The sequence below is a fragment of the Lontra canadensis genome, unplaced genomic scaffold (assembly GCF_010015895.1).
Source record: "Lontra canadensis isolate GAN:19392208 unplaced genomic scaffold, GSC_riverotter_1.0 scaffold28, whole genome shotgun sequence".
Classification (NCBI taxonomy): Eukaryota; Metazoa; Chordata; class Mammalia; order Carnivora; family Mustelidae; genus Lontra; species Lontra canadensis.
This window is the reverse complement of record NW_022631022.1, coordinates 4239656-4262255: the sequence shown is the minus strand read 5'-3', so window position 1 is coordinate 4262255 and position 22600 is coordinate 4239656. Positions and strand designations below refer to the sequence as shown.

Below are 22600 nucleotides of genomic sequence, written 5' to 3'. Positions count from 1 at the left end.
CATTAGAAACAAATGAGGATGTATGTGAGGGCTTGGCTAGGGCCCAGCTCAACCAAAGCCTGCTTCCAGGCTAGACTACAGGTCCATGTTGTCTGTCTCCCCTGGGCACAACCTCAAGAGACCAAACCTCAGCCACCCGGCCACCCTTGGGTGGTACCCTGCTCCCCAATCTTGGGGAGAAGCTAAGCCAACTTCTGGGCCTCACAGGAGATTAAAGGGCATCAAACGACTGGCTGCCCCAGCCCAGATCATTCCTAGGGCAGATGGCTAGCATTCTCTAAAGCTCCTGGGATGTAGCCTATGCTGCCTGGATGACAGATGATGGAGATGCAAAGCCCCTTCTCCTGTCCCGCACCCCCACTACACTACCCAGCCTGCCCCCAACCGGGCCATTAAGGGATGGAAATCCGAATGTCTAAAAGTCATGGAAAACTGCTCCTCCTGGCCCTTGGTATTTCTCAAGAGAAAATGAAGAGTCACACCAAAAAGTGTTCTTGCAACCCTCCCATTCATCATTCTCCTTCCCACTCAGGACCCTGAACCAGCACTGAAGTGCTGACCACCAAGCTAAGAAGATGGCAGCGTTTGCTTAATGCTGATCTCCTGTTCCCAGTACTCCTCAAAAGCCACAGAGCAGCCTCAGTTGAAAGAGTCCTTCCCGATTCCCCTACTGGCCTGGCCCAAGAGAAGATCAAGAAGGCAATTATTGCCCTTAAGCGGCTGCTGAGTGGACCCTCAGCTCTACTCCAGGGCTTCCACCCCACAGTCCTCCTTACCTTATATATTAGAGCTGAGAGAGAAGGATCCCTGCCGCCCCCTCGCCCACCGGGGATCTTCGACAGTGGGTGAGGGGCATCAGGAGCACCACAGAGGCCCCGGAACAATGTGCCTGCAGCACTGGAGCTGGGGACAGTTACTCAAAGGCAAAATACTACTGCAAAAGACAGAAGGTGAGACAGTAAACACCAAGACTTAAAAATTTCACACACACACACACACACACACACACACACAAAATTTAACAACACCGCACTCCAACCTCTGCCCTGGCTCTCCCAAAACAAACACTCTAAAGCTACACCACTGCCCGCCCATCCTTTCGGCTTCAGCTTCCAGACCTACTTCGGTGCCCTTCAAGCACACCCACCACCCTGCAGAGAGCAGAGGGAGTCCAGCTGGACACGTCTGACCAGAGCAGCATCTGCTCGACCTCAAACAAATCTCTGTGACACTGGCAAACCCTGAGAGGAACCAAATCCTGGCTTGCCGTCAAGGCTTTAGCACCCTGTCCCCTAGTCCCCTCCTTATTCTAACGGTACTTCAACAAACTATGCGGCAATCTCAAAACCTACACAGTCACTCCCAGCTGGAGAGGCATATGGGCCTCAAGAGATCACATGGGCTGGGTACCATGTCCCTGAGGAACTCCCAAGGCCATTTTTCCAATCATGGCTTCCTCCCCAATCTAAAGACCTAGACAAGAAATCCATAACCCAAATCTCTCCAGGGTCAAGAACTGAATTAAATCCTGGGATTTGGCTCTCAGAGAAGAGATACACTATGGAACAGAGTATTATGGTCTGAGTTTGTCCCTGGTATGCCAGCATATGTCAGGCTTCCTTGCCCTTCTTTGCTAGAATCTGACCTGGGCACAGGAGTTTAGGTAGTACTGATGTGCTGAGAATAGACATCAGGGGCAGGTGTATCAGGGGGAAGGAATATTTGCTGGGAACTAAATAAGGAAGCCAATAATCAGATGGATTACAGAAGGTGAAAAGCTCCTAAAGGAGCTCCCTGTCACCTCCAGGTGTGTGCCCTTACTGCCACCATGATTTTTAGGTGGACCCAACAGGGCTCCAAATCTGCTCCACTGCCGCCTCTGAATCTGACTGAGCTGTTCACTAGGCTGAGCTGTAGGCCGCCTCAGAGACCAACAGCAAGTGAAGCAGGGAAAGAAGTAGGCGGTCTGTGCATGTATACCACGAGTCAGCAACAGGCCTGTCCCATGACCCCAACACCCCAGCCTCCAGGCAGCTGGAATGCAATGGATAACATATGGAAGGACAGTGCAGGGACGTGCTAGAGCCCGCTCCCACGACTCTGCCCTTATCTTCCCAACTGTGTGTTTAATGTCACATCGGTAGCTTATATGGGCCATAGGAGAAATATTTACACCACAGAAATGAGCAAAGGACATAAATCATGGCTTTTTTTTTTTTCCCTGAGAGGTAGCTGTAATACAACACAAGGCACCATTCTTCACACTCTTTATGTGGCATGTCGTGCCAGGCTCGAGTTCTTCACTTGGGCTCAGAGTGATAAAACTGAACTCACACTTAACATGGCAATTGTACAATAACCAAAGGGGCATCCAGCTAAGATCCTCAGTACTAAGATACCTGTGTCAGCGTTCCAGCTGAGACAGAAGTCCAAACCCATCACTGCTCTATCTCGGATCCTCTTTCTCTCAAGGATTTCAACCAGGGGCCTGAAATTACACTTAGAAATTTCATTGCAGGGTGCCTGGGTCGCTCAGTCAGTTAAGCGTCTGATTCTTGATTTCACCTTAGGTCATGATCTCAGGATCCTGAGCTCAAGCCCCACATCAGGTTCCATACTCAGCAGAGAGTCTGCCAAGACTCTCTCCCTCTACCCCTTCCCCAGCTCACGCTCATGCATGCACACACACACACACACACACACACACACACTCTCAAATAAATAAGTCCTTTAAAAAAAAAAAAAAGAAAGAAAGAAAGAAATTTCATTGGGAGATGAGAGTTTCCAGGGCAGCGTCAGAGGGCCTGGCTGCGCACAGCATCGATACCGGCGGCAATACACACGCACCACCTTCTGCCTCCTCTGGAAAGCCTCAGGCCATCCTCATCTCCCCCACTCTAGCCTCACCAACACAAATCAGCAAAAGGGGCATGACTGAGGACTACGTTGTTTTCATTTTCAAGGAGGGACTTATTTGCTACTAGGGACAATAAACTATTATCATCCCCGTGTTCTAATGTGTTAAGGGACAGAATAATAGTGGCCGGGCCAGAAAAAATTAAGTAAAAGAGGGATTTCCCTAAGCAAAGGTATATACTCCCCCCACAGACAGTGTAGTTCTGTTTCCATTCCCTAGTGAGCACTTTGGGCCTCTGTTGAGGTTCTTGCAGAAACACAGGAAGGCTGGGCCACTGAAGAAAGCTGGCTTGCAATGTATTAGTCAGTGGAGCTACCCAAGAACTGGGCAGACTTCTCCTCTGGGGAAGACAGATGAAATATAGCCTTGTATACCAAACTGCATGGGTTCCCAAAACAACCAGATCCCCAGGCTCCTGCAGTTCTAGAATTCTGGTGCTAACCTCAGACTCCTACTTCCAAGGAAATTATTCCTCCCTGGTCTTTGGATGAGAGAGCTACATTTAACCTGATGGGCATTCCAATCACCATCTTCATTCTGAGCTAATTTTTCCTTGCAAATAGCAAGCAATGAGGCCAAACTACTGGAAAGATAAGAGTAAGGTGGGTTTTGTTATTTTGTTTGTTTGTTTTTTGTTGTTTTGTTTTTAGATCCAGAATCCCCTTTGTCTTCCTAGAAATAATCTCTAGGGCCTGCCCTGTGTCCAGTACTAACTCATGTGCTCTCTCCTCTAGAAGTAAATTTAAGAAGTCTATTCCATGGTAACAAATCATTTGCTTTCCCACTCTTATTCACAAGGATCCTGGAAATTCCTCCTCCTCCCCAACAAAGTCTGCACAAGAGCAAGTGCATGACTGAGGCTGGAGGGTGTTTTGGGTCCCCACCCTGGGATCCACTTCCAGGTCCCTAAGCTAGGGTTTAGGATAAACTTAGTAGACTGGAGATCACAATCAACAATTATCTTCATCGTCCATCATAATGGATCTGCTTTTCATTATTTGCTGTGAATGGCAATTGCTTCTCTTTAAAAAAACCTGTCATTTCTGAAGTGGGCACAAACCGGGTGGTTAATGAAATTAAGGGGTATAAACAGTAATCAGGCAAGAAAAATAAATACAAGGCACCTTGTCACTATTTGTAGATGACATGCTACTATATACAGAAAACCTCAACAGCTCCACCAAAAACTTCTAATAAATCAATTTAAGAAGGTTGTAGGATACAAAATCAATTTACAGAAATCTGTTGCACTTATATACACTAATAAACTACTAGAAAAAGAAATTAAGAAAACAATCCCATTTACAATTCCATTAAAAAAGAGAAAGAGAACACAGAGGACTACACTGAACCAAGGAAGTAAAAAAAAAAAAAAAACAACAAAAAAACCCACAAAAAAACATGTACTCTGAAAACTGTAAGACATTGATGAAAGAAACTGAAGATACAAATGCAAATATATACCATGACATGAACTGGAAGAATACTGTTATGTCCATACTACCCAAAGCAATCTAAAGACTCGGTGCAATCCCTACCAAAACACCAATGGCATTTTTCACAAAACGAGAACAAAGAATTCTAAAGTTTGTATGGTGCCACAAAAGACCCCAAATAGCCAAAGCAATCTTGAGAAACAACAACAAAGCTAAAGGTATCACACTCTCAGATTTTAACTGACTGAGCAACCCAGGTGTCCCTACAGATTTTAAAATATACTACAAAGTTATAGTATTCTCAACAGTACAGTATTGGCACAGACATATAGATCAATGGAATATAACAGAGAGCCCAGAAATAAACCCATACACCTATGTTCCATTAATCTATGACAAAGGAGGCAAGGAGGCAAGCATATAAAATGGAGAAAGACAGCTGCATGAAAAGACTGGACAGCTATATCCAAAGGAATAAAACTGAACCACTTTCTCATGCCATACACAAAACCAAATTCAAGATTAAAGACTTAAATGTATGGCGCCTGGGTGACTCAGTGGGTTAAGCCTCGCCCTTTGTTCGGCTTGGATCATGATCTCAGGGTCCTGGGATCAAGTCCTGCATCAGGCTCTCTGCTCATCTCTCTCTGCCTACTTGTGATCTCTGTCAAATAAATAAATAAAAATCTTTAAAAAAAATTTTTTAAAGACTTAAATGTAAAACCTGAAACCATAAGACACCTAGAAAACATAGCAGTAAGCACTTCATCAGTCTTAGCACTTTTTTTTTTTTTAAGTCTTTCTCCTTAGGCAAGGAAAACAAAACCAAAAACAAACAAATGGGGCCATCAGAACTAAAAAGCTTATAAAGGAAACTGAATAAAAAGGCAACCAAATGAACGGAAGAAGATATCTGCAAATGATATATCCAATAAGGGATTAATATCCACAATACATAAAGAACTCATACAAGGGTGCCTGGCTGGCTCAGTCGACAGACCATGCAACTCTTGATCTCAGGGTCATTCAGTTTAAGCCCCACGGTGGGTGCAGAGATTAATTAAAACAAACAAACAAACAAACAAAAACACTAAAAAACAAAAAATGAACAACTCATACAACTCAGTATCAAAAAACAATTTGATTAAAAAATGGGCACCTGGGTGGCTCAGTTGGTTGAGCATCGGACTCCTGATTTCAGCTCAGGTCATCATCTCAGGGTCCTAGGATCAAGCCCTGCCCGCACTGGGCTCTGCACTCAGCAGCAAGTCTACTTGAGGATTTCTCTCCCTTTCCCTCTGCTCCCACCCCCTTTCATGCTCTCTAAAATAAATAAATCAATCTTTAAAAAAAAAATGGGCAGAGGATCTCAACAGACATTTGTCATATATGTCAGAGAAGACATATAAATAGCCTACAGGCATGTGAAAAGATGCTCAACATCAATCATCAAGGAAATGCAAATCAAAACCACAGCGGTACATCACCTCATACCTGTCACAATGGTTAGTATCAAAATGACAAGAAATAACAAGTGTTGGTGGCTCAGTCGGTTGAGCAGCCAACTCTTGATTTCGGCTCACATCATGATCTCAGGGACATGAAAATGGGTCCCAAGACACACTCTCCCTCCACATTTCTCGCCGCCCCCCACCCCGCCTTTAAAAAAAAGGGTGGGGAGGAGGAAAGAAATATGGAGTGTTGGTGAGGATGTGGGGAAAAAGGAACCCTTGTGCACTACTGGTGGGAATGCAAACTGCTGCAGCCACTGTGGGGAACAGTATAGAGGTTCCTCAAACAATTAAAAATAGAACTACCATACGCTCCAGCAATGCCACTTCTAGGTATTTATACGAAAACACTAATTCAAGAAAATATACACACCCTTATGTTCATCACAGCATTATTTATGGCAGCCAAGATACAGAAGCAACTTAACTGTCCATCAGTATAGAATGGATAAGGATGTGGTATATATACACAATGGTATACTACCTAGCCATTAAAAAAAGAAATCTTGCCATTTGTGAGAACATGGATAAACCTAGAGGGCATTATGCTAAGTGAAATAAGTCAGAAAAAAACCAATACCTTATGATTTCATTTATGTGTAGAATCTAAAGGAACAAAACAGAAACAAACTTACAGACACAGAGAACAAACTGATGGTTGCCAGAGGATGAAATAGGTGAAGTGGATCAAGAGGTACAATCCTCCTTTCACAAAATAAATAAGACATGTAATGTGTGACACGGTCAATAATACTCTAACAACTTTGTATGGTGACACGTGGTACCATTTTGTAATGCATATAAATACCAAATCACACTATGTTGTATGCCTGAAACTAATGCAACATGTCAGTTATTTTTTCAATTAAAAAAAGAAGAACGGGGGCACCTTGCGGGCTCAGTCGGTACAGGATGTGATTCTTGATCTCAGGGTCATGAGTTCCAGCCCCACACTGGCTGCAGAGATTACTTAAAAATAAGAAAAATAAATACATAAAAAAATAAAAAAAAGAATAGCCTTCTGTTATTTTATTGACTTTAGTCTTCAAAATGGTATTGTGACAAAATACACCACCAATCTCAACAGAGAATCTTACAGGAACTTGCATAGTGAAAGTGGCTTCTAAACACAGGTCCTTCTGTCACAAGATCCAAACCAGATTAGGTTTCAAATTCAGTTCAGTCATGTTTCTACTGGCTCCAGTGCCTAGCTTTTTCCATTCCTTCCTCACATCCCGCTCACTCCACTGGGGGGCAGGCATGGTTTAATCTTTACCACCAAAAACATGATTTAAGAAGCTTGATCTAGAGCGTGAAAAGATCAGGCTCATTAAGAAGAATCAAATTTATCAGACTGAACCCAACATGCACCTGGGCTGGTCTTGCTTTTGCAGAAGAAAAAAAATATACCATGCTGGAAACGAGGGTGTCAAATATCCAAGTCAGTTCAGAAGAGAGATGGGAGATTAGAGCCTATCTGTTAGCGCCTTTTATTTTCTCAGTTGTTATCAGGCATGCCCCTGGAAACACTCCTCAGGATACATATGAGCGCTACTGACAGATCACAACCGGCTGCCTCTAATTTAAGGCATTCTGTGAAACTGCTGCCTGCAACGTCCTTATTAGCAAGTTATAATTTCATACGCTGGCTACAGACAGTGTATGCAGCAGATGTATTCCTGGGGAATGTTGCTGGTAAATCAAATTTTTATAATTCAAATCCTATTTTTAAATCTCTAGGCTGCTTACTATTTAAAGGAAGTACCTTTAAATCTCTTGATAAAGATCTCCTGTTAAAGAATCACTTTCAGTTGACTTTATAGGTCAGTTTTGATTTTTAAATTTAGTGTGCTCAAAGCGGGGGACAGCCTGCTACGTAGAGATTTAATGTAATTCTGTGGCTAACTTCCATTCAGCTACATCTAACAAATATGTGAATTCATTTTCTCCTTGATATACTTTTGATCACCTTTCACTTGAATCTGTGGCCTGAGCTTGCACCCCTTTCTCTCTGGTTTCCACTACCTGTCAGGGGAGGGTCAGATATGAGCCTTGGTATTACCTATCTTGTGGTATCAAGTGAAAAGACATAAAAACCACATTTCCAAGCATTCTACATGTATTTCCCTCTCAGGCTCTTCTGATCTATTCCCATCCCAGGCTCTATCTCAAAGAACACTCTCTAGGCCTGGACTTCCCTCACACAGGATGCTTTTACTGAGACTAGAAAGGTCTCTGATGACTAATCCCTATGAACAGAGGAACCAATCCAGGGGTGCCATCACATTTAGCTAAGAAGGAATAGGAAGAAAGGTAGGAGGTGATGGCCACCTCCAGTCTAGTGGAATCTTGGAAGCTGATTTCCAGCTGCCAATTCCCTTCCCATATGAGAAAGGGACCCTGGTCAGATGCCAGGCATAAGTCATTTCACTAGGGCTGTTCTGTGTGCCAAAGGGAGTCTACTTGCTAAGCACAATTATAATGAAAATGACATCACCACTCTGAATCACAGACTGAAAGCAAAACTGGGTTTTAGTTGATTCTCCACAACACACACACTTGTGGTAGCAGCTAGAATATCTGCTTCTGAGGTCTGCTTATCTTATTACACAACTGATATTGGTATATCTTCTGCCAAAGGTACGTGTAACCACATATGCTACAAAGATGGGGGGAGAGCAAGGTACTCATGCTTTAAAATTAGACTTTAATTTCACATTTTAAGTACCTTGATCTAGCTTGCATAGTAAACTCATCACCCAGTGCCAGCCTCCTTTCCCAGGACAGAATGACTTCATTGTTAATAGAGTATCAGAGGCCTAGAAAATTTTCTTAAGGCTTATCTTCTACACAGCATTTTATTCTGCTGCTAACAGAAAACTACCTGTTTTGTTCACTTCAAGCGACAAAATTCTTGCTCACCAACTTAGCTATTTCTGGTAGCTTTCAATCAGGCTTCACAGCCTTCCAAGTCATGGCACCAACTTGAATCAACACTGCATACTCTTTCGAAAAGGGATGAATTACTTTTTTTTTTTTTCCCAAGAAATGCACATATGTAACATCCTCTACCCCATTCCTCAGTCCCCCTTTTTATATTTCTGAGCAGCTCTGAAGCTAAATTTGGATTTCTTGGCAGAGTGAGGAATTACTATTATTAGTCCACACAGCTTTCTGAAGCATCCCTCCAATATGGGGGGATTCCCAACTATACCAAGAATCTGTCTCTCTTTGTGGAATGACCTTGAAGATCTATGGTAGGAAAACTTGCTCACCCTACTATCCCACACCCAAGCCATTGTGCCAAAAAAAATAAGGGATAATCAAAACCATATCTTTGTGGGGAGAAAAAGAAATTCCATTACCAGGGAACCATTCTGTGAAGATACTCAGGGTAGCTCTGATGTGCTCAGGTGCTCTGTCCACCAAGAGGAAACACCTGTGGAACCAGATGCTTCTCAAAGCCCATCAAAGATTGGATTATAAGACATATATAAAGCCAGGGCAAGATCTTTGCCACATAATGTACTGTCACAAGGTACTATAAGCTGGCCAGAGACAGAGACTGTCCTCCTGCCCCCATGAATCCAGGGAGAGAAAGTCCATGAAGTTTGATTTCCTTGGATTTTAGCCTCACGTTCAAAAACCATAATAAAAGTGTTTGCTCCTGTGTTGTCTTCCCTACCCCACTATCAAGAATTTTGACAATGGGGAGGTACTAATCAGAACAAAACTGGAAAGGAAGAGCTTTGTTTTCAAAACATACTACCAGCTCCTCTGCAACTATTTCTTCCAGGAAACCAAGTCTCCACCTCTTGGGTATTTCACTGGAGCCAGGGAAGCTAGAGAGCCCATCCCCCACCTAATGAGAGCTAAACTCCTAGCCTGCTCCCTCTCCCCTCTGCAGATACAAACACCAAGCACACAGACTGGGAAGAACCACCGGCTCTTATCAGAATCCCCAGTTAGGGCTCTACCACCATCCTTTTAGAAAGTTAGGGGCAGGCCAGAGGAGGCTGGCAAACATGTTATGGAAACAGGATTGCCATAACGCAAAGAAACCAGACACCCTGCACACACCACCCCACCCCACCCCCAGGCCAAGGCCTTGCTCCTGCCCAGGCCCTGGCAGGCCAGCTGGCTCCTCCCTCCACCTGCCTTTCATATAGCCAAGCCCCTCAAATTACCAACACACTAAGAAAGGGCCCTGGAGACAAGCAAGCCTGTTTTGCCACTTAGGAAGCGGGAAGGAATCTTATATTAAGCTAATTATATTAAGCCAACCCCCTCCTTTTTACATGGAAGCACACTAGCTAAGCCAGAACTAGAACTCAGGTCTCACAATCTCATAGTCAATGAAGACCCTTTACGTGTTGGTTCCAAGTACCCGTAAAGGACTTGGCACCAAACCAACTCAGTCCAGAGGACTCAACAATGCTTCCTGAGACCACCCCGCCTTCCAAACCCCACTGTGGAGACAAAAACATTGAACAGAAAAGAAAATATCCCCTCTTTTGTGGATTTTCCTGTAGGTTCCTTTGCTTCCCTCCACCCCTGCACTTCACCCTGCCCTCTCATACCTGCTGTCTTCCCCTCATCACACACAGCTTTACCACAAGCAACACCTTGGGCATCCAGCACCATCCAAGTATATATCCACCTCCACCTCCTCAGCTCCAGAGGGGCTGGGCAGAGAAGATGTAATAAAAGCAGGGGCTGCAAAGGGACATGGACATTGACATTCTCAGAAAAGGAAAATGGAATGGGCTTTGTAGATGTAGAAATGTTGAAAAGTGGGGGTAATGGATCAAATACAACCATAAAAAAACCAGAAAACAAGGAGTGAATTTGCTTTCTGTAAACAGGGAAGAAGAGAGGTGTGGGGGCTAGGTAAGAGTCTGAGAATGAAAATGGATAATGGCTGAGAACAGAGTAACACATGGTAGGAGAACTTAAAGAGGCTGTCGTGGATACCCTCAATATTTCTGGACAGTACCTGAGAAAGAAAGGCGAAGAAATCCCTGAAGGAAACAAGGCCCTTTTTGGTAAAGAGAGAGCGGACACTAAAGAAATAGGATGGGAAAGGTCTTGGTGGGGGTTAGGAGGGCAGGGGAAAGAAGGCACTGGTTCTTAGCCCTGACTGCACATTACAAAGAATTACCCAGAGAGGTTTAAAAATACATACTAATACCCAGGCCCCACCCTAGGCCAATTACTCCAGATCTTTCAAGGTGGGGTCCAGGTGATTGACTTTCCAAATGTGCAGCCAAGGTTGAGAAACACCGAGATATAAGAAAAGCTAAAAATCCAGCTGGAATATTTAAGGATGGTGCTGCTAAAGGACTGAGAAATGGCAATTAGAGACCAGCTTATGGAGAAGGAAGCCCAAGTTTTGAGAGGAACCTTGTAGAACTCCATGGGGGAAAAAAGCAATAAGGAAGGATATGTTTGTAAAAGGAACTACAGTCCAGCTTTGGACAGACCAGGACACAATTTAAGGAGGATCTGCAGGGAACAGATCTGCTTGCAGAACAATGAGGCCCAAGTGTGGAACAGAGGCCAGAAGGCCAAATCTGGGGACAAAGGGTCTGGTGTGGAGAACTAAATGAGCTTCAGGCTTATTTTGGAAGGGACAGCAACAAGTCGGGGGGGGGGGGGGCAGAATTAGGAAGAAAATTAGACCCAAATTGTAAATGGAAGCTATTCTGATGTAGAAAAAGCAACTAGGGTTAAAAATTGTGAGAAATCAGGATTATGGAACAGTTTCACAGAGTCTGGGGCAGAAATACCAGATATGTTTAGAGAAGAGAGGCATGACAAGAGCTGCCTTGGGAAAAAGAAGAAAGGTACAGAGAGGAAAGCTGAGTGATCAATTTGCCTAGTTGGGACAGCAGGAAGTATGGAGGAGGCAAGTTTAGAAAACCAATGGTGCTGTTTCAGAAAGATGTGCAGCCTTTCTCTCCAATTATTGGGGAAGACCGGGGTCAGGTTTTGAGGAAGGAAACTTGCAAAGGCCCAGTATCCAGAATAGAGGGCCTGATTTTGAGGCACTGGGAAAGAGAGGGAAGTACAGGGAAAGAGAATAGGCCTTCAGTAGAAGCAGAGTGAGCTCGGTTCTGGATCTAACGATCTAAAGATGGGATTCAATTAAGGGAAAAATAAGAGTAAAGAGGAGTTCCATCTGAGAGAAAATGTTTAGAGGTTGGCCGTGTTCAAAAGAGTGTTGGGGGAACCCCACTAGGGGAACAGGATAGCGAATAGGAAATCAAGTCCAAAGTGTTTGAGAAATAAAAGAAGGTTGGGAGACAGAGAGAACGAGGCCTAACTGGGAAAGGGGTGTCGAGGGAAGAAAGATGGGAAAAGATAAAGCAGGAGACGGCTGGGCATCACGGTAAAAACTATTAGGCCTGAGAAAACGGGGGAAGGGAAGGGGGAAGGGTAGTGAGTCCAGCAGAGAGCTGAAGGTTGGAGACTGACTGGGGGAGGGGCGGCAGTGATAAGAGAGGGGTTTGGTTGGAGGATGCAGTTTCAAGGAAAGAGATTCAAAGGGAAGGGTTAAGTGACTTAAAGGGGAGAGGAAGACAGACTCGGGGAAAAGAACCTGGATGAGGGAAAAGCCCCGTTTGGGGAAAGGGGCACCGTCCGACGGGACTTAAAGGAAACGGCGACTTGATTGGAAGATTGGGTCCTGGTTTGAGTGGGGGCTTTGCGGGAGCAGGAGGCCCGGATGAGGGGGATGGGCCGGGCTGGAGGGAGGGGGCTAAAGGGCGGAAGGAGGCCCCGTTGCGGGGCTGGGGACTCGGGCTGGGGACTCGGACTGGGGTGGCTGAAGTGGGGAAGGGACCCAGTGGCGGGGGAGGATAGGCCCCCGCTGTGGGGGCTGGAGCCGGCGGGGGGTTAAGGAAGGCCCTCTGGAGCAGATGAGGAGAGGATGGGGGCGGGGAGCCTGGGCCGGGCCGTTACCTGTCCTGGGTGTTTATCATCCTCGGCGGCTCTGCTCAGGGTGGGAGGAGGCGGCGCAGGGAGTGGGTAGGTGGATGAGAGGGTGGGTGTGGGGTCGCGCGCGCGGGGCCGATCTCTGCGGGCTAAGTCCCTGTCAGGCCGCGGGCCCAGAGCCCTCCTCCTGCCTCAGCGAGCGCCTGCCTCCAACTGACCCTCCCCGGCCGCCGCCGACGCCGCCGACGCCGCCGCATCCGCCCCGCCCCCGGTGCCTCATCTGCATAGCCCCACCCCAGCGCCGCACGGTGTCCTGGGAAACTGGGGCCCACAACAAAGGGCAAAGCCCAGCCCCGCCTCCGCGCAGGCGCACCAGGAGTTGTGGGGGGTGGGGCAGCGGTCTGGATGAGAATCGGCCTTTGCGGGTGGCTGTGGTCGTTGAGGTGGTTTTAAGTGCGCCGCACGAAGATGCGTTGTATTTCAAGTAGAGTTTTCTGAACATTGACCCAACCTAGTTGTCCCTACACCTCTTTTGCATGGAGCCAAGCAGAGGTGTGTCATTTGTAGGCCCTGGGAGGATATTTTATTATACAAAACAAAATCAAATCTAAGAGTAGTACACACATATTAGCGTCATTCCCAGACTGAGCCCAGGTTCACAGATCTCAGTTACCTCAGCTCATAATGCAGATCAATAATCTTCAGCTGCCAGCTGAGATCAACAGTTTCTGCACCTGAAAGGCATCTCAGGTAAATGAACAAGGTCTGACCCTGGCTGGTGGTCATCTGAAGCCAAATCTCTGTGGGTCAGGATCACAGTCACCTGACAGCAATTGTGGAAGGCACCATGGCTAACTTGTTCACAGCCACTTGAGATCACAATCATGCAAGGTTCACAGTCACCTCCGTTCACTATCCCTGCTGGTCCTTATCACAGGTCCGTGACAACAGGTCACAGTCACTGTGCACAGACCTCTCAGATCGCAGTCATTGTACACCACAGACATAGGCACCTCAACACAATCTGTTCACAGTCAATCCGGGCCGCAAACAAAAGAGGTCACATTATCTTAGCTCACAGTGGGGTGCCATCACCTCAAATCCCATTCATTCACTTATTCAACAAATAATTATTGAGCAGCTACTTACTATATGCTCCAGACACGTGCTAGAGTCCAGGAATATTCAATGATCACTTAGACAAAATTCCTGCCTCAGATGTCACAATCTAGTCAGAGGGAGAGACACTAAGAGGCTGAGGGATGTAAATGTTCAATCTGAGATAGACCACAGTGATAATAACTAGGGAATTATGGATGGCTTCACAGAAAGGATGATCCCAATCACTCCAAATCAGAGGTCACTATGACTCCTAACTCATTATAGCCCCAAATCACAAATGTCTCCCATTAGAATATAAGGACACCATTACTCTACTTCACAAAAAACATGTTTTTGGTTTTTAGGTGATGGGGATGCAGGGATGGAAGCAAGGTTGGAGCTATGAAATGCAGGCTTTTTCAGGAAAAATAAAAGTGGTAAATGATACCAGAGCTGCCCACATTATGGGGTGCCTGGGTGGTTCAGTGGGTTAAGTGTCTGCCTTCAGCTCAGATCATGATCCTGGGGTCCTGCTCAGCGGAGAGTCTACTTCTCTCTCTCCCTCTGTCCCCCAACCCCAACCACACACACTCAACACTCACTCTCGCACTCTGTCTCTCAAAAAAAAAACAAAAAAAAAAACCTGCCCAGATGATGACTAGAGGCTCCAATAACATGGCTCACCTTAGATCCCCAAACTTGGCCCCTTGGCTATCCCTACCTACACTCCCAAATTCAGGTCAGGAATGTTCTTACCCCAGTACATAGCAGAACTGAACAATCAAACTCATTCCTGACCTACCCATCTTGTAATCCGAGAGACCTGGAACTCAAAGGAAACTGGGATGGCCCATGTCTGCCAACCCATCCCTCGACAAGCAACCTTTTGGTCGGAAGGACAGTTTTTGACGAATCAGCAAATATTAAAAACTCACTATGTCAATAACAGGGACTATTTATTGAATATAATGCTAAAGCACTAATTTTTGCCAACAGTTCCCCACTCCCATTCCAGAGCTGAAAGGAAACCTCAGGGCGATTCTGCCAACTAATATTTACTAAAGCCCTATACCTACCAAGCAAGTTAATTTATTTGTTCCAATTCAAAGCTGGTGAGTGGTAGAGTTAGAATTTGGACCCCAGGGCACCTGGATGGCTCAGTCGGTTAAGCATCTACCTTCAGCTTAGGTCATGATCCCAGAGTCCTGGCATAGAGTCCCAAATCAGACTCCTTCCTCCTGCTTCTCCATCTGCCTGCCACTCCCCCTGGTTGTGCTCTCTTGCTTGTGCTCTCTCTCTCTCTCTGACAAATAAATAAATAAAATCTTAAAAAAAAAAAAAAAGAATTTGGACCCCAAGTTGCCTGATCCTGTGCTTTGCCTGGATTTGCACAATAGAAGGATAAGAAGGTCTCTGCTACACCTTGCTATTTGGCAGAGTGGAAATCCTGACGACCCCCTGACCAGCAAATGAAAATGTCACAAAAATGGGAAGCCACCTTCTGCTATCCAATATGAGAGCCACTAGCCACATGTGGCTTTTTAAACTTGAATGAATTAGAATGATAAGGCTAAAAATTTAGCCTCTTGATCCCATTAACCACATTTCATGTGCATAAAAGCTACATGTGGCTAGTGTTTAGAGTGCAGATTTTCCATCAATACAGAAAGTTCTGGCCAGCATTCTAACCCGTCATTCCCCTATCCCTACTTACCTCAGCCATCACCACAGGTCTGAGTTCCTTCTCATTTAATATCACCTCCATCCTTGTGCTCTTACTGGTGAGATGCTCCCAGATCCCTGCCCTCAGCCACATCCTTCCTCCATGCCCTCCGCAACCTGTGAGCAGCAAATTCTGCCATATCCTCAGACTTTTCTCAGGATGCTGCCTTCAACTCCTTGCCTCACCTGAAACTTTGCGTCCCCCTAAGTACACTGAGTCTTTGGCAGCCCTCTTAAGTGAATGTTATTTTCCTCTTATTCTCCTGTACCTCAGAGTCAGCAAGTGGGTAAATACATTCCTTTCCAACCCCAAATGCCATTCCTAAACCAGTGCTTCCCCCACTCCTCCTACAAAACCTCTGTTCCTTTGAAGCTTCACCATCTGGACCACACCATCTTGGTTGATGGTATCAGTGAACTTCCTGGTCGCTCAGAGCCCATCATTTAGCTCTTGGACCTCTCTGTCCACCCTATATTTTGTTATATTTGGTGAACTCCACATCAATGTGAGATGGCCTCTCCATCACCTCCCTGACCACCTCATCCCCAGCAATATTTGTCATGCTCCACAGCAGCTGTCCACTCCTGTGGTCACACCCTCAACTTTGTCTTCACTAAAGGTCATTCTACTTCCAATATGGAGACTCTCCTGGGTGCCTGGGTGGCTCAGTGGGTTTAACCTCTGCCTTTGGCTCAGGTCATGATCTTAGGGTCCTGGGATTGAGTCCCACATTGGGCTCTCTGCTTGGCAGGGAGCCTGCTTCCCCCTCTCTCTCTGCCTGCCTCTCTACCTACTTGTGATCTCTCTCTGTCAAATAAATAAAATCTTTAAAAAAATATGGAGACTCTCCAGCCACCACCTTTTCCTTAGTTAAGTCTCCCTCGACAATTCTTTGACCTCACTAATGTCTCACTACTCATTAGACCCACTTTTCAAGTTCCTTCTTTCTTACCTTCATTTCCATCATCCATTACTATAACCACTCTCTTGCCTTCTCTCCTCCACATGTGCTGGCCTGAAAAAACCCCTATTCTGGATAAATTTACCATCCGCCTTCCCAGTGCCTTTGTTAAAGCAAAACCCCATGTCCAGGCAGATTACCTTCACTTCATGTTCATGATCTTAACCTCAAACAGATTCTCAACACTGCCTGGGAATGCCTACAACACTTCTCCAGTAAGTTTGCTTTACAACTCTCCATAAAACCTCTTCCCTCTCATCTTAGCTGATGACATAGGTTCTGAAGTGTTTTTTTTTTCCTCCCAGTTGTATTGAGATATAATTGACATTTAACACTGTATTCATTTTGGCATACAACATAGTGATTTGATGGATAGCAATATATTGCCCTAGCCTCTCTTGTTGCTGAGGAAATAAAAGCAAAGAGGAGGTTCCTCTCATTCCTAATGACAACCTGCAAACCTATCTCCCTCGGCAACCTCCAGGATCTCTCCCTGCCTTGTACTCTGAGAAATGTCCCCTTCCTTACAAGCCCACCACAGGAGCCATGCAGCCCACCCTCTCTCCACTTTTTGAGAACCTGCCTCCCACAATCTAATCTTATCAGCACATAAACATGCTCTCCAATCCTTGAAAACTAGTATCACAGCCATTCTGATAAACAATTTGGTACTTTCTTAGAAAACTAACCAGGCAGGGACCCCTGGGTGGCTCAGTCAGTTGAGCCTCTAACTCTTGATTTCGACTCAGGCCATGATCTCAGCGTTGTGAGATCAAGCCCTGCATCAGGCTCCATGCTCACTGCAGAGCCTGCTAGGGATTCTCTCTCTACTTTTCCCTCTGCCCCTCCCCCTGCTCCTGCACGCTCTTTCTCTCTCTCTCAAATACATAAAACCTTAAAAAGAGAAAAGCTAACTGCGCAACTATCAGATGACCCAGGAATTGCACTCTTGGGCACTGGTTCCAGAGAAATGAAAACATCTTCACATAAAAACTTATAAATGTATGTTCAATGCAGCTTTATTCATTATTATGAAAAACTAGAATGAGCCCAGATGTCCTTCAGCAGGTGAATGATTAAAGACAATGTGGCACGTCCCCAACCACCACGGACTACTAGTCAGCCCTAAAAGGGGCTGACCTGTTGACTAATAAATGCAACAACTTGGATGAATGTCTTGGGAAGTATGCTGACTGAAAAAGGTTCTATGCTGTAGGATTCCACTTATATAACATTTGAAAATAACTTATATAATATTTGAAATATAATATTTGACATATGATATTGGAAAATAATAATACTTTAGAAACAGAGTGACTGGCAGTGGTTTGGGATGGGGGAGTGGGGCACGGTTATAAAAGGGCAACACCGAGGGATGCTGGTGGTGACGCTAGGGGTAGACCCCCCGAACCTATACACGTGCAAATACTGTATAAAACCAAACACACACAGGCACACACACAGATAAGAACAAGAAAAACTGGCATAACCTGAATAAGATAGAGAGACCACTGTTCACATGCTGGTTGTGAAGTTCTACTATGGTTAGTTTTGCAAAATGTTTCCACTGGAAAGAAACTGGACAAAGTGTAGGGGACCCCTGGGTGGCTCAGTCGGTTAAGCATCTGCCTTTGGCTCAGGTCATGATCCCAGGGTCCTGGGATCAAGACCCACGCTGGGCTCCTGACTCAGCAGAGAGTCTGCTTCTCTATCTGCCTCTTCCTGCCACTTACCCTGCTTGTGCTCACTCTCTCTGTCAAATAAAATCTTTAAAAAAAATAAAGAAAGAAACTGGACAAAGTGTATAAGGGATCTCTCTGTATTATTTCTTACAACTGCCTATGATTCTACAGTTAACTCAATAAAATGTTCAATCTGAGAAGAATATACATAACGTGGTAAGTTGGCAGTGAGGTAAAATTATATATGTAAATATAATTTAAATGTATTAAACAAAAACAACAAAAACCTACGAGTGGGGCACCTGGCTGGCTCAGTATATAGCATGGGACTTTTGATCTCAGGGTTATATGTTCAAGGACCATGTTGGACACAGAGCTTACTTTAAAAAAAGAAACTGGGGAAAAAAAAAAAAAACACCTATGAGTTAGGTTACAGGGCAGAGAAGTATTCTAGTCCCTAGGGACTGCTTTTACAAGTATGACAGTGACAACCTCAAGAGAACAAAAACAGGTAAGTATGACGATATATGATAAGATGTACAAAGGAGACTAGAGGAGTAATCAGTGGACCCTATTTAGGGAACCAGTGTCTGTAGCATCTCATTCAAAAGAGCTACATGGTGCCATGTGGTTCAGACAAATCTGACCTTGGCATCTGCCTGGCTGGATGACTTTAGACTAGTCACGTAGCTACGAAGGGCCTGTCTCTGCTCTGTGAAAAACGGGACCACAGAGCCTGCCCTCCAAGACTACCATGGGGATCAAATAAAATAATGTATGTAAAGGCACCTAGCCCAGTGTCTAGAAGATGTTCCAGAAATATAAATTCAGGCCCAATTCTCTCTGAATAAAAATCTTCTCTCCAGAAAAAAATCTGATAAAATCTAATTTACTATGATAAAATTCATGAGTTTTTATTGATGTTTAAAAAGAAAGGGAAAGAGAACAGAAATTTAAAAAATAAAAATAAATAAGAGGGGCACCTGGGTGGCTCAATTGGTTAAGTGTTTGTTTGCCTCTGGGTCAGGTTGTGATCTCAGGGTCCTGCCTGGGATGGGGTCCTGGGATCGGGCCCCGCATAGGGCTTCCTGCTAAGCGGGGAGTCTGCTTCTCCCTCTGCCTCTGCCCCTCACCCCGCTCATGCTCTCTCTCTCTCAAATAATAAAACAAACAAAAAGAAAGAGCAAAAGAAAGAGAGTGAGAGAGAGAAAAGAGAAATAAAAGAAAAAAATAACCTTCACTGATCACCTTTGGAGAATTCAAAGGAACCAACTCATTTTTCTGAAAATTGGTAAATAAAGAAGAGAATCAAGTCAAGCATTTAACTTGCCTTTCTTGTATGAATTGCATTCAGGTTAACAAAATCGCTGATGTGAGATAATTATTCTGAAAACTACTCAGAGTAAGAAATAAGCATTCAATCTGATTTTCATTACAAACATGCCTCAAGGTAACCAATTAGGTAGTAGGAAAAGAAGAAAAAAATAGAACATCACCACTTTGTAAACCCTCACTGAGATCAAGGTCACCAATATCTGTAATGTTACAAAGGAAAGACATCTGAAGGTTAGGGGCCTCCTGATGGAAGGGTGCAGCACTACCAATGAAGTATTCTTGAAAAAACTTGAACCTGAATCAGAGCAAGCATTTTTATCTCTCTAGAGTTTGCAGAGAATGAAAGGAGACAGAGGAACTGGTTAAATGTCACCACAGGAATGCAATCAGCAAAATCCTGAATGTAGGGAATTTTTTTCTCTTGATCTTAGCCAAAAGGCCGAGAAGCAATAGGAAAATTTCTTTTAAAAAAATTATTTATTTTATAGAGAGACAGACAGAGTGTGTGAGTAGTGGGGGGAGGGGCAGAGGGAGTGGGAGAGAGACAATTTCAAGCAGACTCCCCACTTAGCACAGAGCCAACACAGGGCTTGACCCTGTGTCACCCTGAGGGATCATGACCTGAGTGGAAATCATGAGTTGGAGACTTGACATACCCAGGCAGCCTGAATGTAGGGCATTTCTAAAGGACAAAAATCTCTCTGGGGCACCTGGGTGGCTCAGTTGGTTAAACGTCTATCTGCAGCCCAGGTTGTGATCCTGGAGTCCTGGGATGGAGCCCCATATTGAGTTCCCTTCTCAGTGGGGAGTCTGCTTCTCCCTCTCCCTCTGTGCTCTCCCTCTCTCTTGCTCTCTCAAATAAATAAATAAAATCTTTTTTAAAATCTATTTCTTCACCAAAAAGGGGGTGATGAAGAAGTGAGGAGGGAAATAATAAATTTAAGCTTTGTCTACCAGATGTAACATGTAGCACTTTGGGGACAGCAATATATTGACCATTTGACACGATACATGGCAATCATGACAATCTGACATATCTACTAAATGCCTCTAACCTCACATGCCCAAACCCTTGATTACACCTGCCCCCTCAAACCTGGTCCTTCCCCAGGGCTGTCCATGTTACCCATCTTCACAAATGGCCCCACCACTATCTAAGTTGCTCAGGCAGCTACCTAGGTGTCATTACAATTCCTCTTTCCTTCACCACCCCCTTCTTGTTATCCAACCCATCATAACAAGTCCTGCCTCTTCTGTCTCTTCTGCCCTCATCCAGCCCACCACCATCATTTGCTCGGATCACTGCAGCCTTCAAATGACCTCCTGTCTTCTTTCTTGCCCTCTTCCAATCAATTCCCTCCAATCCAGCCAGGCTGATTAATATATTAAGTATTTTACAAATACAGGTAGGTGTGGGGGGGGATTGGATGAGGGTGGTTAAAAGCACCAACTTCCAGCTACAAGATAAAGAAGTACTAGGGGTGTGACGTACAACATGATGGCTCTAGTCAACACTGCTGTGGGATGTATGGGAAGTTGTAGGAAGGAGAGGACATCCCAAGAGTTCTCGTCACAAAGAGAGAAAAAAAATTTATATATATATATATATAGTTGTAATTATTTGTAATTTGTAATAATTTGTAATTATTTTGGGGGGTTTTTTTGTACATGATTTTTTTTTTAAAGATTTTATTTATTTATTTGACAGAGAGAGATCACAAGCAGGCAGAGAGGCAGGCAGAGAGAGAGGAGGAAGCAGGCTCCCTGCTGAGCAGAGAGCCCGATGCGGGGCTCTATCCCAGGACTCTGAGATCATGACCTGAGCTGAAGGCAGCGGCTTAACCCACTGAGCCACCCAGGCGCCCCTTTGTACATGATTTTTAAAATATCTCTATGAGACGATAGATGTGAACTCAATTTACTGTGACAACCATTTCACAATGTATGGAAGCTCCTTTTTACACCGTACACATTAAGCTAGTACAGTGCTGTGTGTCAGTTACATCACAGTAAACCCAGAAAACTGAACAAACAAACAGAAATCATGAACCCTCTTACACTGCTGGTGGAAATGCAAGCTGGTACCAACCACTCTGGAAAACAGTATGGAGATTCCTCATGACGTTAAAAATAGAGCTACACTATGACCCAGCAATTGTACTATGAGGTATTTACTCCAAAGATACAGACGTAGTGAAAAGAAGGGCCACGTGCACCCCAATGTTCACAGCAGCAAGCTCCACAATAGCCAAACTGTGGAAGGAGTCGAGATGCCCTTCAATGGATGAATGGATAAAGAAGACATGGTCCATATATACAATGGAGTATTACTCACCCATCAGAAAGGATGACTACCTACCTACCATTTGCATTGACATGGATGGGACTGGAGGAGATTATGCTGAAAGAAATAAGTCAAGTGGAGAAAGACAGTTATCATATGGTTTCACTCATGCGTGGAGCATAAGGAATAGCGCAGAGGACCACAGGGGAAGGGAGGGAAAATGGAAGGGGAAGAAATCAGAGAGGGAGACAAACCATGAGAGACTCTGGACTCTGGGAAACAAACTGAGGGTTGGAGAAGGGAGGGGGATGGGGGAAGGGTAACCAGGTGATGGGTATCAAGGAGAGCACGTGTGTGTGAGCACTGGGTGTTATACGCAACTAATGAATCACTGAACGCTACAACAAAAACTTAGGATGTATCATCTGTTGGCTATCAGAACACAATAATAATAATAAAAAAGAAATCATGTTGAGCCCAAACACAAGTACCTATTGTGTGCCAGAAATGCGCTTACTCCTGCTGAGAGAAAAATAAACTAGCTATTTATTCCTCAAAAGATAGATTTAATAGATAAACTCAGAATACAGATCATGTTGTTCCTGTACTTTAAACCTTCCAGTGGCTTCCTAACTCACTTGTAATAACATCTAAATTCCTCACCTGTCCTCCATACAAGACTCTACGGACCTCAGCCTTCAAACCCCTCCAGCT

The 22600-nt window shown here is 44.7% G+C and overlaps 1 protein-coding gene across 1 annotated transcript in view; it reads right to left on the bottom strand.

Moving 5' to 3' along the window:
• Positions 1–22600, bottom strand: part of LOC116871883 — a 68419-nt gene that overhangs the window by 3037 nt on the left and 42782 nt on the right. Inside the window, 2 exon segments of the mRNA XM_032864722.1 lie at positions 777–857; positions 859–934. Coding sequence (XP_032720613.1) covers positions 777–857; positions 859–934 — 157 coding nt within the window.